The sequence below is a fragment of the Camelus ferus genome, chromosome 19 (assembly GCF_009834535.1).
Source record: "Camelus ferus isolate YT-003-E chromosome 19, BCGSAC_Cfer_1.0, whole genome shotgun sequence".
Lineage (NCBI taxonomy): Eukaryota > Metazoa > Chordata > Mammalia > Artiodactyla > Camelidae > Camelus > Camelus ferus.
This window is the reverse complement of record NC_045714.1, coordinates 31,462,014-31,475,849: the sequence shown is the minus strand read 5'-3', so window position 1 is coordinate 31,475,849 and position 13,836 is coordinate 31,462,014. Positions and strand designations below refer to the sequence as shown.

Genomic DNA, 13,836 nt, shown 5'->3' with positions numbered 1-13,836 from the left:
TGGTCTTGAGCAAAGTTACTTGGTAGGTGGTGTCTTTTTGCAAATGGTGCTTTCAGTGTTGAAAATATATTTGTAATTCTTGTTCTGGAATTGTTTTCAGAAGGAGTTTATGACTCACATACAAAACAGTCAACAGAATTACTTCTACTTATTAAAGCATTCACCAAAATATTTTATTTATCACAATCTCATAACTTACCTTATTTAATTTTAGATATTTCCCCAAACTGAATTGAATTGAATCCCCATGAAAGTAATGAAGGTTCATTTATAGCCAGGGAATCCCAAATAAGGTGAATGAGGCTTTGCTAAGAACTTCCAAAGGGGAGTTCTGAGGATGCACCATTGTGAAGGTCCACACATACTTCACAGAATCACATCATGTCAGGAGTGACTGAGATCTTAGAATCACCCAGACCAAATTTACTGTTCATGTCCACAGATTACTATCTATACCTCCTCTCCCTCCTTTATATTTACTTATCAATTGGTTTTCATTCCACCCAACTAGCCACGTTAGAAACTGTAGGTCAGGCTCAACCCTCCGTTCCATTACTCTACAAAATCACCCATTTACTGTTCACAACAATCATCTGGGAATACATTCAGCTGAAAGATATAGAAAACCTACCTAACAGTGACTTAAACACATTTGTTTATTTTTCTCACACAACAGAAAGTCCAGAATTAGAGGCTGTTGGTGTCCTTTCAGCTGTCCTCTGATGACGTTGACTCCTGTTTTCAGGCTCCACCATCTTTAGGATACCCTTTCATCCTCAGGCTTGTTGCCTTCAGGTTGCAAAACAGCTGCTGTACCTCCGGACATCACATCTACATTCAAGGCAGGAAGAAATGGGGACAGGTCAAAGTGAAGCCAGCTGCATCTCCCTTTTATCAGAATCTCCATAGTGTACTTTCCCTTGGGCTTCATTGGTCAGAACCAGCCACATGGCCACCCCTCCCTACAAAGGGAACTGGAAAGTGTGGAACAGGATTGTCACGACTGGTGCAGACCAATAAAGATCCATCCATGGGGCTGGACACATTCACTCAGTCAAATTCAGATTCTGTTAGCAAGGAAGAAGGGAAAGTGGTTTTGGTAGGTAATAACCAAATACCTTGCAAATGTAGTGTTGGCCACAATTGCAAAGTCCACTGATTTTAGTGCTGAGACAGCTCTCACATCTACTTCTCTTTCCACTGGCTTAGCTCCAGTTCTGTGTGTTTTTTTTCTCCCCCAAATGGAGGCACTGGGGATTGAACCATATGCTCTGACACTGAGCTATACCCTGACACCCCTCCTCAGCGTCTTTTAACTTGGTCGTCACAGCAGCCTCTGAGCTGACCCTCCAACTTCCAGTGTGCCCCCCCCCTTCCATCCAGTCTCCATCAGCTGCCAGGCATGTGTTTCTAAAATGCAAGTCTGTCCCCTCATGGACAAGAACGTTCACTGGCTCGCTCTCTCTGCTAGTGGCTGCTCTGCCAAGCTTGACCTAATTCCTGCCCTTCTCCCCACTTGGCGAACTCTTACTCAGCCTTCCAAGGCCAAGTCTAAATGACTCCTCCTCTGGGAAATCCTTCCTACTTTGCCTCTGATTCAACAAAACTAACCATTCTCTTCTTTTTGTTCTCGTATGTCTTTTTCACATGTCAAGAATAGAACCTGTTACATAGCATTATGTAGTTATTTGCTCCAATGTCCATCTCTTGCTAGACTAGAAACTCTTTTCAGTGGAGTTATCTGTAGCAGCTGGCAGTGCCTAGCACAGTGCCATGTGCTTATGGCCGAGGGAGCTCCTTGACTCCCAATAAATATCCTCACCTTTATCAGAAAAAGAACCCTGATTTTTAACTGAGTTCATGGCTACTTTGAATAAAGACCAAATATTTCGATCTCCCTTCTAGCTAATTGAAGCCATGGGACACAGTGGAGCTAAGCGGCCACATTAGACCATGGGATGACTTTGTGAGTAGAAGCTGTGTAGAGTGAATAAAAGCCTAAAAGGACGCGGGTCCCCGACATGGTGAGGCATGCCTTTTTGGCTTCTGCTTGCTTTAGGAGTTTTAGGTGGAAGAGACAGAGAACTTCTTTCTTGTTTTTGAGCCTTTATTATTTTGGATTTTCTGTCACTTGCAGCTGAACAATTCTAACTGAAATATGCAAAAATTATGTGTGTGTGCATTTAACTAAATTAGTTGAATTATGATTGGTTGGACCCGAGCATGGCTTGAAAATTATTGGCCCATAGACTGCATTACATTCTCAGATATACTGGGTATAGCTTCACACATTTTGGAGACATGTGACCAGCGGTGCCTGGGTTGTGCACATTCTTTACCCCCAAATTCACTTGCGTTTACAGCCCCTTATCCTAGGCTGGACTTGGCCAGGTTATAAGGAGCGGATTATTCAACAGCTTCTTGCAAAGTGTTTGGCTGCCCCTTTGCTCTCCTGATGTCTACCTGATTCACAGAACCATTTATAAAGGGAGGAAAAGGTCAGAATAAAAACATTCCACTCAGCCTCTGAAAACAGAGCTCGGTCCCTGAGGAAGAGTCGCCTCTCCCTGGTGGACTTGACGTTAATCATTTATCTGCAAAGGCCAGCCCATTACGGACGTGGGGGCTGGGGGGTTGTCTCAGGTCATGGTTTGGTGTTTGTTCTTTTGGGAAGAAGGCAGAACTCTTTCCCCTCCTGAACCCCACCTCTGACCCAGATTTGCAGTCAAATGTCATACCGGACAAGCAGTTGGGGTCTGAAGATTTTTTAGTGGAAACTGTCACCATTGTGACGTTTGGAATCTGGTGTAACGTAACTGGGAGGAAGAACATCTAGGGAGATTTGTATGTTCTGTGAAAACTCACTTCAGGGCTATATTATCACAGAGAAACACAACCTAGGGCTCTCCGCTCATGAGACCTCACCGTTCACATGGGAATATCCAAAGTTGTGCTAACGTCAGAGGTGTGGGTCCACATCCTCCCGTCCCACATTTTAGCTGTTTTAGCTGGGTGACCTTGACCAGTTGTTTGTCCTCTGTACCCTGTTCCAGTGTGTGCTGAGGTTGGCTCAGCCCTGTGTTTGAGAGAGAGCCAGGTGTTTGAACCTCTTCCCAACTTTGTATTCAGTGATGTCATCTTGGTGTCATGTTGGCTGTGGTGGGAGTCTACGCCAGGGAAACTGGCAAACCAGGGCTCCCTCCCGCCCACAGAGTTATTAAAAATTTACCAGGAAATTTCGTATCAAACTATACCATTGTCATTTGAAGTGCCATCTACACCCAGCTGGGATTCACAGCAACCATCTGGGCTACCTCAGGGAGCCCACGTGTGCACTGGGCTTCACTGAGCTTGGGGGACTGTCCTCAGCTGGCCTCAGAGACACAGCACGTTGGCATTGAGCTTCAGTTCTGCTTGTTCTCAGGTTTCACTTCCATTTGTTTCATTGGCGCAGAAATGGATCTCAGCTAGCCACCCAATCCTCCCCTTTTCAGAAAGATAATATATTCACCGGTATTTTTGTTCACTCTAGAACTTTTCTTCACATTGTTTTCTACAGGATCCATGACGGATTAGCCTCCTTCTTCTGTTTGTAGAAAGAATTAGGAGTAAAAAGACCTTTATGGCAAATAAAAAGTTCAAGGAGAACTTGGGACAAAAGCCACTGTTATGTATAGAAAAGGGCAAGCAATAATAAATTCAAATTAATAATTTTTTTTTATCAATGGATATGGTAAATTTGTTATACAAATAAATTCTTTAGAATGGTTCTTAAAAATTATAAGGGAAATGTATGTAAACATTTTATAATTGCCATACCTAATTTATGTTCTGTTTGGGGACCAGGGAATGTATTTTTACATGGTTTATAGCCAATCATTTTGGTATTTATCAGTTATAAATCCTGTGGGTCTTTGATACCTCTCTCAATGTCAAATTCTGTAGTCTTCCTTTTAAATAAATCGACTTTGTTCATTAAAAAAAAGCAATTTACCAGGACGCCACCACACTTTTCCTAATCTGTACAATGGGGCTAATACCTACCTCACCTGGAGGATGAATTGAAAGACTCGTGGGCAGCACAAGTGGCAGCCCTGGGTCCGTGCTAGCTTCCTGAGCCTTCAGCCATGTGCTGTGAGCTTCACTGTCGTTGAGACCACTCTTTGGGGAGGTGGAGGCTGACTTCACTGGCTCTAAAGTGGCATCGCCATTTATCCCCTCGGTATCCCTTTAGCCCCTGGGGCATATTTGACAGCCATGGCAGCCTGCCAACTGGCCCTGAAATTCGAGTTTTGTAACTATGTGGCCTGACACAGATACTGGGGTCACGTTGGCAGAGTGATGCAAGAGTTTTGAAAGAAAGACACGTGCATGGTAGAAAGGCCCGGAGCGTTACATCGGAGTAGGGGGTGTGCCTTGACCTGGGTGGGGTGGGGGGACCGAAATGGACCGTGATCACAGAATGCCGGAATACAGAGGGCGGCAAGGAAGCACCCGGACCCCGACCCAGACCCGGACCGTGGCTTCACAGCTGAGGAGACACACCCCTCGGACCAAGGCTTGATCTCCCTCTCCTGCTGCTTTTTCACTTTCCTTTTTGACCAGGCTGATGTTTCTGGATTTTGATTATGGTGAAAAACATGATCAAACTCAGACTCTGTAAGAGAATTTTCTGGATGTGATCAGCAAAGCAAGTGAGAAAATACCTTCAAATGAGATAGTAACATGGGGGAGGGTACAGCTCGGAGGTAGAGCGTGTGCTTAGTGAGCAGGAATATCTGACTATTTGGGGGAAAAAAAAAAAGGAATATCTGACTGTTCGGCACTGGCTCCCCCACTTCCCGTCCTGTCGCCTGCAGGAGTGTCCCTGCTCCGCCTTAATCGCCATGGTGGCCACAAGTAGGGGTTGCCTTTACCAGCCAGGTGCTGGGCACAAACCAGCCAGCCTGTCACCACGCCCCATGTGTTGAGCCTGGGCCCCCCCGCCCTGCTGCATCACCTGCTCTTTTCTCAAGGAGATATATATACATATGTATATAAATATAAATAAATACACACATATGCTTGTTTCCCTTCTGGAACCTCATTTGTCTTCCCTTCATCCTATCAGGGGCCCTGTTTGGGGCCACCAAGGCCTCTGACGACACAGCCCTTGAGTCAGAGGACACAGGCTTGGGGCTTTGGACCCTCCCCTTCCTGAGGCCAGGGCTCCACTCACAGAAGGTCTTCTGTCTCCTCCCCAGGGCCCGTCCTTCCGTCCTAGGGATCTCAGAGCAGCCAAGGCCTCACCTCTCAAATTTCAAAATGACTCCCTTCAGGGTCCCCGGACAGCACTGGTCAGCTGGGGGTCCCCTGAGGGGGAGTGGCTGCAGGATGTTTCCACTGTCATGACCAAAGAAACTGAGGCATGTAGGGGAATTCGAGGTCTTCTATGTCACACGGCGAGTCAGAAGGAAGTAAATTCATTTAGTTAGAAATCTTTTTGACAGTGTGACTAGTGAGTCCAGATGAAATCTTGAATTCCCATCCTATTTTATGAGTGCCCTTTTTAAAATGTTATTTAAGAGTGATTTATTTATTTAGGCCTTTTTTTCTGAGGTTGGAGGTAATTTGGTTTATTTCTTCATTTTTAGAGGAGGCACTGGGGATTGAACCCAGGACCTCATGCATGCTAAGCATGCGCTCTACCACTTGAACTACATCCTCCCCGCCGTGTGTGTTTTCATAGCCCCTCTTGTTGAGGTAACCAGGTCTTGATGTAACACAGGATGTTTGGGTAGATGTGGGGAGGCTCCTGGAGGCTCCTTCTAAATCATCTAATCCAGTGTTTTCCAAAGTGGCTTCCATGGAACCTGGGCTCAAGTAGGGCTTAATTCATTAGCATCTGACCTTTCATTCAGCAGGAAGGGTTCCACTGTAACCAAATCTGAGGACCTATCACCCCAAGGCCAGCGGGGTCCAGGGCAACACGGGCATTTGTGAGGATGGAGGACGGGAGAGGCTGATTTTGTCCCCTTCTGACAGCACTCAGCATTGCCACACGGCTTCAATGAGCTACAAGTGTTGAGAAAGGAGAAACTTGAACACAAGAAAGGGCGAAGTGCTGCCCTTCAGCTTGTCTGGGACGTCCAGGGCTCAACGGCTCTTGGAGGAAGGGGCATGAAGGGGAAGAGGGGGCAAAATAGAAGAGGAGGCAGCTTCTTCCCACCCCTGCCATTCCCAGAGATTCTGGGGTGACAGCGGGGGAAGGGGAGGAAGTGGGAAAATCATGTTTGTGTGGGAAATGATGAAAAAAAATCATATATATTTCATTTATTCACATGATCATATTTCATGTGATTTCATAAAGTCATGTGTTTGTGTGGGAGAATAATGAAAAATTTATAATTTCATTATTTCAAGTGATTTCCCTGCCTCCTCCCCTCCCTGTGTCACCCCAGAATCTCTCAGGGAGGCTGGAGGGGTCGAAGGGCGCCTCCTTTTCCATTTCACCCTTTGCTGAATGTATGGAAGGGAAAAAGGTCTTTACTACAAGAGCATTAAAAAAAAAATTTTTTTTTTAGTGATTCCGGAAAACAAAAATTGCAGAATGCCTTGGCTTCTAGTGTTTACAACTCAAAGATGAGTTTTCAAATGAAACTCATTTGCTTACTTTTTCCACCCTGGAACTGAAAACGAAACTTTCCCAGAATCATAAAATACTCACCAGATAGCTCATTTCTGTGGCTTCTAGACCTTTTTGATCCACCTGCACCTCCCCAGCTACTCTGGGGCAGCCAACCCCTAACCTCCCTGGCCCTCTTCTACAGTGTGACATGGGGACACTGAGCTCAGGAGAAGTCCGCACTAGGGCTGAGCAGGGCTGGAAATGGAAGGGTGGGGTTTGCTGGGTTAAGCTCAGTGGTCTTTGGAGTTAAGACAAACGCGGCTTTGAATCCTGGTTCCACTGCTTACTGATGGGAAGTTATTTTACCTTCTGAGTGTGGCTTCTCTGTAAAATGAGAAGGCACGTTGTTCCTGCCCCCTACGTGTGGATGTGAGAACTGCATGAAGGGACATCTACAAACAGCACATCCCTACCCCTTATGGACCGTCTGCCTCTAACATGTACCATGTACGATGTACCACTAGATCAAAGATATGCCCTTGACATCTGGCCATCAAATCAGAGGCCCTCTGATGCTTCTCTGCCTATGGCTTTTCTTTGCTCTATGATGCTTCTTCCAAAAGGTAGACCTGGATAAAAAAAACTCATGATACGTCAGGAAATCTGGTGACTGTCAATGAGAAAGGAGTTGAAACCGGTGGTTACGGGAGGATTCTAAGTCAATCTCACTGCAGAGAATAAGCTCAAATCTTGGAACTGTGAGGAAAAGCAAGTGTTAAACCTGAAAGTTGCACTTCTTTTTTGTAGTGGAAAAAATATTCACCTTTTTAAAGAGACAACACGCTGAAAGGATGCTCCTAGCCTGCATTCAAATCCAGATAAAACTTTTAATTAAAAAAATGCACATAAGATAAAAAATGCATAGTTACCCATGTAGTATAGATAAAAAAGCAAACAGGGCTGAAAGGCACATGTTAATTTCAATTTTTTATCATAGGAAGTCAGGTGACCTTTGCACCTAATGTAAGAAAACAAAGTCCTCAAAAATAAAAGAGTCCTCTTTGGAATAGCAGCATTTTTAGGGTTTCTTGTCACACTTGTTTACTCCGGGAGGTGGCAGTGTACTCAAGGAAGAAATGCTCCCCTGAAAGTTTGGTTAAAACCAGGCAACTCTTTTGAGTGTTTCCAAGGAGATGCCAGACAAGGAGGAAAAGCTAAGGAAGAGGGTTGTACTGAAGGGCCAGCTTTGGTAAATTAGGCAGAGCTGTGTGTGGCAGCAGGCAGGTAAAAAGTCACATCAGGGAGCACTGTTTTACTGTAGCACCCAGCTAGGATCTAAAACCGCGAAGCCCAGGACTATGGAGAAGTCACCACCAAGTTTACCGTAGTACACGCAGCACTGGTTTCTCTACAAAACACTTCAGACTAAATTCTTTACGACATGGACCAGATTTTCCAAGTGCCTAAGCCACCTCCCAGCTTTCGGCTAGGCCTCAGAAGTTCAGCTGGTGTTTGAAGATTCTTAACTAACATTCACCTCCAAGGAGAGGCTGAAAGAGGGATTTCCAGTGACAGCTTCTATCTCTGGGCCTAAGGGTCCCCCGCCAAGGCTGACTCGAGGTGGCCCCCAGAACTGTGGAGATCTGTCTTCTCAGATGGCTTTGTTGGAAAACAAAGCAACACCCAGTGTTTTGGGGCATCTGAGGTCTAGCCAGGCCCCCTGAGCTTTGCATCCTGAAAGAACTTCAAAATGTGAAGGGAGTCTCTGCCTCACCTGGCAACCCACGTCCTCTGTGTGACAGGAGAATATTTATACATTAAAAAAAAAAGAAGTCTGGTATTTCCCTCTAGCCCCAGTACTGCTTGTTACCTTCTTAAAACTCACTCCTCCCAACACTGCCAAACCAAAACAGAAGCTGACAATTGAGGCACCTGTTCGTTTATTTCTATTTGGAGGAGGTACTGGGGATTGAACCTGGGACCTCGTGCATGTCAAGCATGCGCTCTACCACTTGAGCTACACCCTCCCCACTTAGGGGGTGGTAATTGGGTTTATTCATTTGAGGCAACTGTTAATTGGCCCACAGTCATGTCTCAAGGCAGAGATGACAGAGCAAAAAGCAGAGAAAAAAAAGTCTAGGGGTGGGGACAGGAGACAGGCACTCAAACCCCCAAGGAAGAAATAACTAAGATTCTTCCAGTGGCAGCTGGCGGTTGTGCCTTGTGTAGGCTGTTCCCTTTGCCTTAAACCTGAAGATGTCTCTTCAGTCCAGGGGGTAGCATGTCCAGATTCCCGGACCTTAAGACACTGGGACATTTGTCTCTGGTGGTCCACTGTGTTTTTTTGCTGTGTTTTGTTCTCTAAGCGTGTTGTTGTTTGTTACCATTTTAAAGGGTGTGCATGTGTGATTGGCATTGTGGCTTGGAGATAATGAAATTTAGACGTGTAAACTTGGAAAAAAAAAAAAAGGCCTTTAGGGGAAAGGCCATGAGTCATATAACCAGACACCAAATCCAGGAGAACACTGACGGGTGATGAGAAAAGGCTTCTCTTCCCCACGGACCAGCCAAAGGTCCAGGAGGTGGAAGCCAGTGAGGGGCCCAGCCCTTGAACACGGTGGTCTTTGTGAAAGGGTCTGCCTGGGTCTTGCCTGTCTCTCCCTGAAGGGTTGGGATGGAGACTTCGCTGGAAGCCTCACTGCTGGGAGGTGGTTTTTATGAAGAGGTTAGAACTGGACCCATCTTCCAGCCTAGAGCAGGAGCAGGTGAGAAACCTGCTGGGTTTGAGGAATGGGTTTCCCTGAGCTCCTGTGTCACCATGACTTAAGGAGGGACTTAAAGGTGGCGGAGGGAGCACCAGGGATGGAATGGGACTTGCGGGTGGGGCAGGAGCCCGATAGCACCAGTGTCCAAGACCAGATGGGTTAATGGTCACCTTGGCAATGTGTCATTGTGGACTGATGACACCGAGGGCCACTACTCTGACCGCTTGTCACCAACTGGTCCCAGGTCACCCCTCCTTTCCCCGGACCTTGACCTCTGGGATAAAAGTGTATGCATGGACTCCCTCTGCCATTTTCACCAGATGGGAGTTAAAAGTACTTCTGTTAAAGAAGGACATATTTCTTTTTTTTGCAGGGCAGGGGGTAGGTAACTAGGTTTATTTATTTACTCAGTGGAGGTATTGGGGATTGAACCCAGGATCTCATGCGTACTAAGCATGCGCTCTACCACTGAGCTCTACCCTCCTTCCCCCATATTTCTTTTCATACCTGAGTTTGTGGAATAAGATGTCCTTGCCACATGCGCTTTTAACCTTTGTTTTTCTGCTAACTTGGCAACAAAGCAGATAAGCATATGGACAACTTGGAGCCGTAACGCCTGCAGGCTCTGCGAGTTACAGAACTGTCGCCACATGCTGGGCCTTCGAGCAACGTCCCAGCACCCTCCTCTCTCCCGCCCCTCACATCCAGGAGAGGTTAACTGAGGCCTCTTCCACCGCTGCCAGCAAGGGGCCAAGTAAGATGAGGGACGTGCAGGCAGGGTGTCTGAAATGAGGGGAGGGTCTGGGTGCCTGGTGGTGACACAGGCTGTCAGTCTTGAATGCACACCCAGTGCAGGCAGGGGACGCAGCATCCAGGGAGGCCTGCCTTTGGCCCCCCAGGGCTGTGTAGACCCCCCCGCCCAGGCTTGCTCTGCTCATTCCTGGCCACCGGTCAACTTGTGGAACAGGTCCTCGTCGAGCGTTTCATTCTGGTCCTTGGAGCGGGTGGACAGGAAGATGTAGCCCCCGATGTACTCATGCACGATCTTGCAATCCGCGCTCAGGCAGGTGAACGCAATGGACACGTTCTGGTCAAACTCGATGGCCACCTGGAAGAGGAAGGCGCCGGGACGCTCACACTTTGACAGGGGGACAGGAAAAGAAGCTGCTTTGCCGGAGGTGGCCCCGGAACGGAGGGCCGCTGGCTGAGGTCGCGACAGGTGGATTTCCCAAAGCCCCGTCAAACCGCCGCTCCCCTTAACGGCTTATAGAAAACGCGGTGCTCCCCGAGCGCCCTCTAGTGGCACTTCCAGCACACCTGGCAGAACATTCTAACTCCCAACAAAGACTATTTTCTGTCTGCCTGTCTGTCTTTTGTTTAGGTGTAAGAACTGTCTAAGCACCCCCTGTGTCGAGGGGCAGGGGGTTTGAAGATTTTTTAATGGAGAAGGAAGGGCCCACATGAGTTTTCCTACAGCCACAGCCCTCACCCCTTCCCAGCTGCAAGCCCTAAGCTCTAAGCACTAGGAGAAACTGCATCTTCACCTGTTCTCCACTCATTGGAACCAGCTGCTCATTGGAATCAGCTGCGGACTTTTAAGACTCAATGATCCCAGCTTTTACTCCCAGAGTCGGATTTACGTGGTCCTGGGCATGCAACAAGGTGTTCGAGCCATTCCTGAGAGGCTCCCTAATCTCAGACCTCCCTTCTACAAATGAGCGCCTAGCCAGTCAACAGTCCTGCTGAGAAGCCACGGTTCTTAAAAAAAAAAAAAAAAATGTGAGTCTCTTAACCTCCCCCTACGTTGATGGTCTTCTACTGGAAAAATGGGAAATGCCAAAGGAATGAGGTAAGAGAGTCTGGATTAGCAAGAGCAGAATGTCTAAGATCACCACGACACTCAGGTGTCCCTGACTTTGTCTAGTAGGTCCCATGATGCAGGTTTGGCCTGACCTGGTTCCTAGGGTGGAGCTGACGGGGGTGAGGGCTCCTGAACCCACAGGCTAAGCTTTCCTCCATCATCTGTGCACCCTGCAGGCTTCTTAGGCACTTTTTCCTTTTGGGGACAGGAATACTATCCACGTGGGCTGAATTCTCAGCCAGTTACACCTCTTGGCAGCCAGTCAGATGAGGCCTGTTTTGGATTTATTTTGTATGATGGTTACAATCTCAGGTGGTTTCTGCTAAGTAGTTATCAGCCTAAATCTTACATAATCCCCTGCTGACTTGAAGGAAATTAATCAAACTTCTCAGCAATTTTAGAATCTGTCTGTATGGAGACCAAGCCGACTTGTGTTAATCCAAAAGCATTTGGCTTGTAGTTGTTCGGAAACTGCCCAGAACTGCATGTGATTATTTTAGCAGACAATTACCACATGCTTGTGGTTTCTAAGAACACCTTTTCAAAAAACAGAATAATCTGCAGTTCGGAGGGAAGACACATTTATAGGCTCAACACTGAATATATGAGAAACTTCCACTTTACCTGCCGGATTTCCCAGTTTACATTCCACTGTTTCATATTTGTGAATCTCCATGTTGTAATTGGAATCCCAGTGGCAGCATCAATTCTAATCAGCCGATTATATGAAACTCCCAGAATGTCATCTTTCTTGCTTCCTTTAAATCTGAAAAGAAAATTAATTCAAAGAAGCGGTTGCTTCCTGTAACCTTATGTCCATTCACATGCAACTTCTTAAACACAATATCAACATTTCTAAATCATTTCTGAAGAGTAGACAATGACGGGTTAACTTTCCACAGAAGGGCATTTTTATTATGATATAGAGGATATGAAGACTGAAAAGGAGGAATGAAAGGTGAGACTGACATCAGAGGAAAGCAAACCAAGAGAAGGTTAAGTCAACTAAGTCAAGGGGAAAAGGTGTGGCTCAAATGGTAGAGTGTGTGCCTGGCATGCAGGAGGGCCTGGGTTCAATCCTGGGTTCAATCCTCAGTACCTCTATCAAAAAAAAAAGAAAGAAAAGAAAGAAACCCTAATAATAAATAGACCTAAATGACCCCTCCAAAAAAAGTCTGTTAATTCAAAGTTAGCACCAACCACGCCCAGCTCCCTTCTGGGCAGCGGGACTACAGCAGTGACCTACACAGAGGGAAAATTACTGGCTTCATGGAACTTGGAACTTGTATTCTGTGTGGGGAGAGAGTCATGAACGAGGCAGGTAAGGTCACAAAGGAGAACAAAGCACAGAAGTGGCCCAGGGAATACGGGCAAGGAGCTTGCTACACTTTAAAGAGACAGGGAAGAGCTAAGTGAGAAGGGAGATTTGATATCCGTGAGCAAGTGAGCCAGGCTATCTGGGGAATGAGTATTAGAGCAGAGGGCACAGACAGTGCAAAGGCCAGGGCTTTTTTTTTTTTTTTCTTTTGCATGTCAAGGCCCTGCCAGGAGGCCAGTGTGGCTGGGCACAGCAGAGGAGGGGAGGGGATGTGAAATTCCAGAGTTAAGGTCTTGTGAGGCCACTGTCAGGATCTGGCTTTTACTCTGAGTGTGGCACGATGCCTTCTGATGGTGGCGAGCGGAGGCCTGACGTGGTCTGACTGAGGTCTTGAAAGGACCACTCTGGCTGCTAAGCTGAAACCCAGGGGGCGCAGGAGAAGCAGAGAGGCATGGAAGACCGTTATGAGCAGCCAAAAGTGTCTGGGCCGTTTGTGGAAGGACAGTATTCTAAAATAATAATGATAAAAAGGAGTTCTACATTCTAGACCAAATCAGAATCAACTGGGCCCCAAGGAAACCACTTAAAATTGAACAGAAAGTGAGAGAGGCAAGAGAACACGGTAATCACCTGACTAGGTAGTAGGTGAGGCCGAATTCAGGTAGAGACTGCCACGCCTGGATGAACCGCAGCTTGGCCTCCACCAGGAGCATCTGGGCCACGTTCTGGTGGGCTTCCAGGATGCGGGCTGCCAGCTAAGCAGAGCGGGAGACATCAAATTCTCCTCCGCAGGCACTGACTGCCTACAACCATCAGCCTGCTGGTTCCAGACCCCCACTGACAAGAATGAATGCAAGGCCCAACTGCAGCTCCGCAAAGACAATTCCTTCTCATTCATTCATTCATTCATTCTCCTTTTCTATAATACACGCAAATCACTGGGGAGGAACATGAAGATAGCCAACATATAAGCTTCTAGGCTTCACACAGATGGAGGTTCTGAATTCTTCTTTCTGGGGGTCTGTGGAGTGTCCCCAAACAATGGTTCTACTTAAATCAGTTTATCTATGTACCTTTTAACCCCCTCTCATGGAAGCATAATTTAAATTTGTCATTTGTGGAGACTCAATCATCGTCTTAAAATTAGGTTAGTTCTGGGAATATTGCCATGTTCAGTAAGCCGTACAGTCACCACTAACAAAATTCAGAATAATTTCTTAGTATCACCTCATATCCAGTTCATAATCAAATTCCCCCACCAGCTGATTTTGTGATGGTCTTGAAC

General features: G+C 46.7%; 1 protein-coding gene across 3 annotated transcripts in view; it reads right to left on the bottom strand.

The window, feature by feature from the left end:
• Window positions 1–7,474: 7,474 nt before the first annotated feature.
• FERMT1 (fermitin family member 1) overlaps window positions 7,475–13,836 on the bottom strand; it is a 38,739-nt gene continuing 32,377 nt past the window's right edge. For 2 of the 3 annotated variants that reach the window (XM_032461855.1, XM_032461858.1), the window contains 3 exons: window positions 13,182–13,306; window positions 11,858–11,999; window positions 10,307–10,480 (listed from right to left, as the gene is read on the bottom strand). In XM_032461855.1, coding sequence (XP_032317746.1) covers window positions 10,307–10,480; window positions 11,858–11,999; window positions 13,182–13,306 — 441 coding nt within the window. Of the gene's footprint in view, window positions 10,481–11,857; window positions 12,000–13,181; window positions 13,307–13,836 lie in introns of all 3 variants that reach the window. The other variant, XM_032461856.1, reaches the window with a different exon arrangement.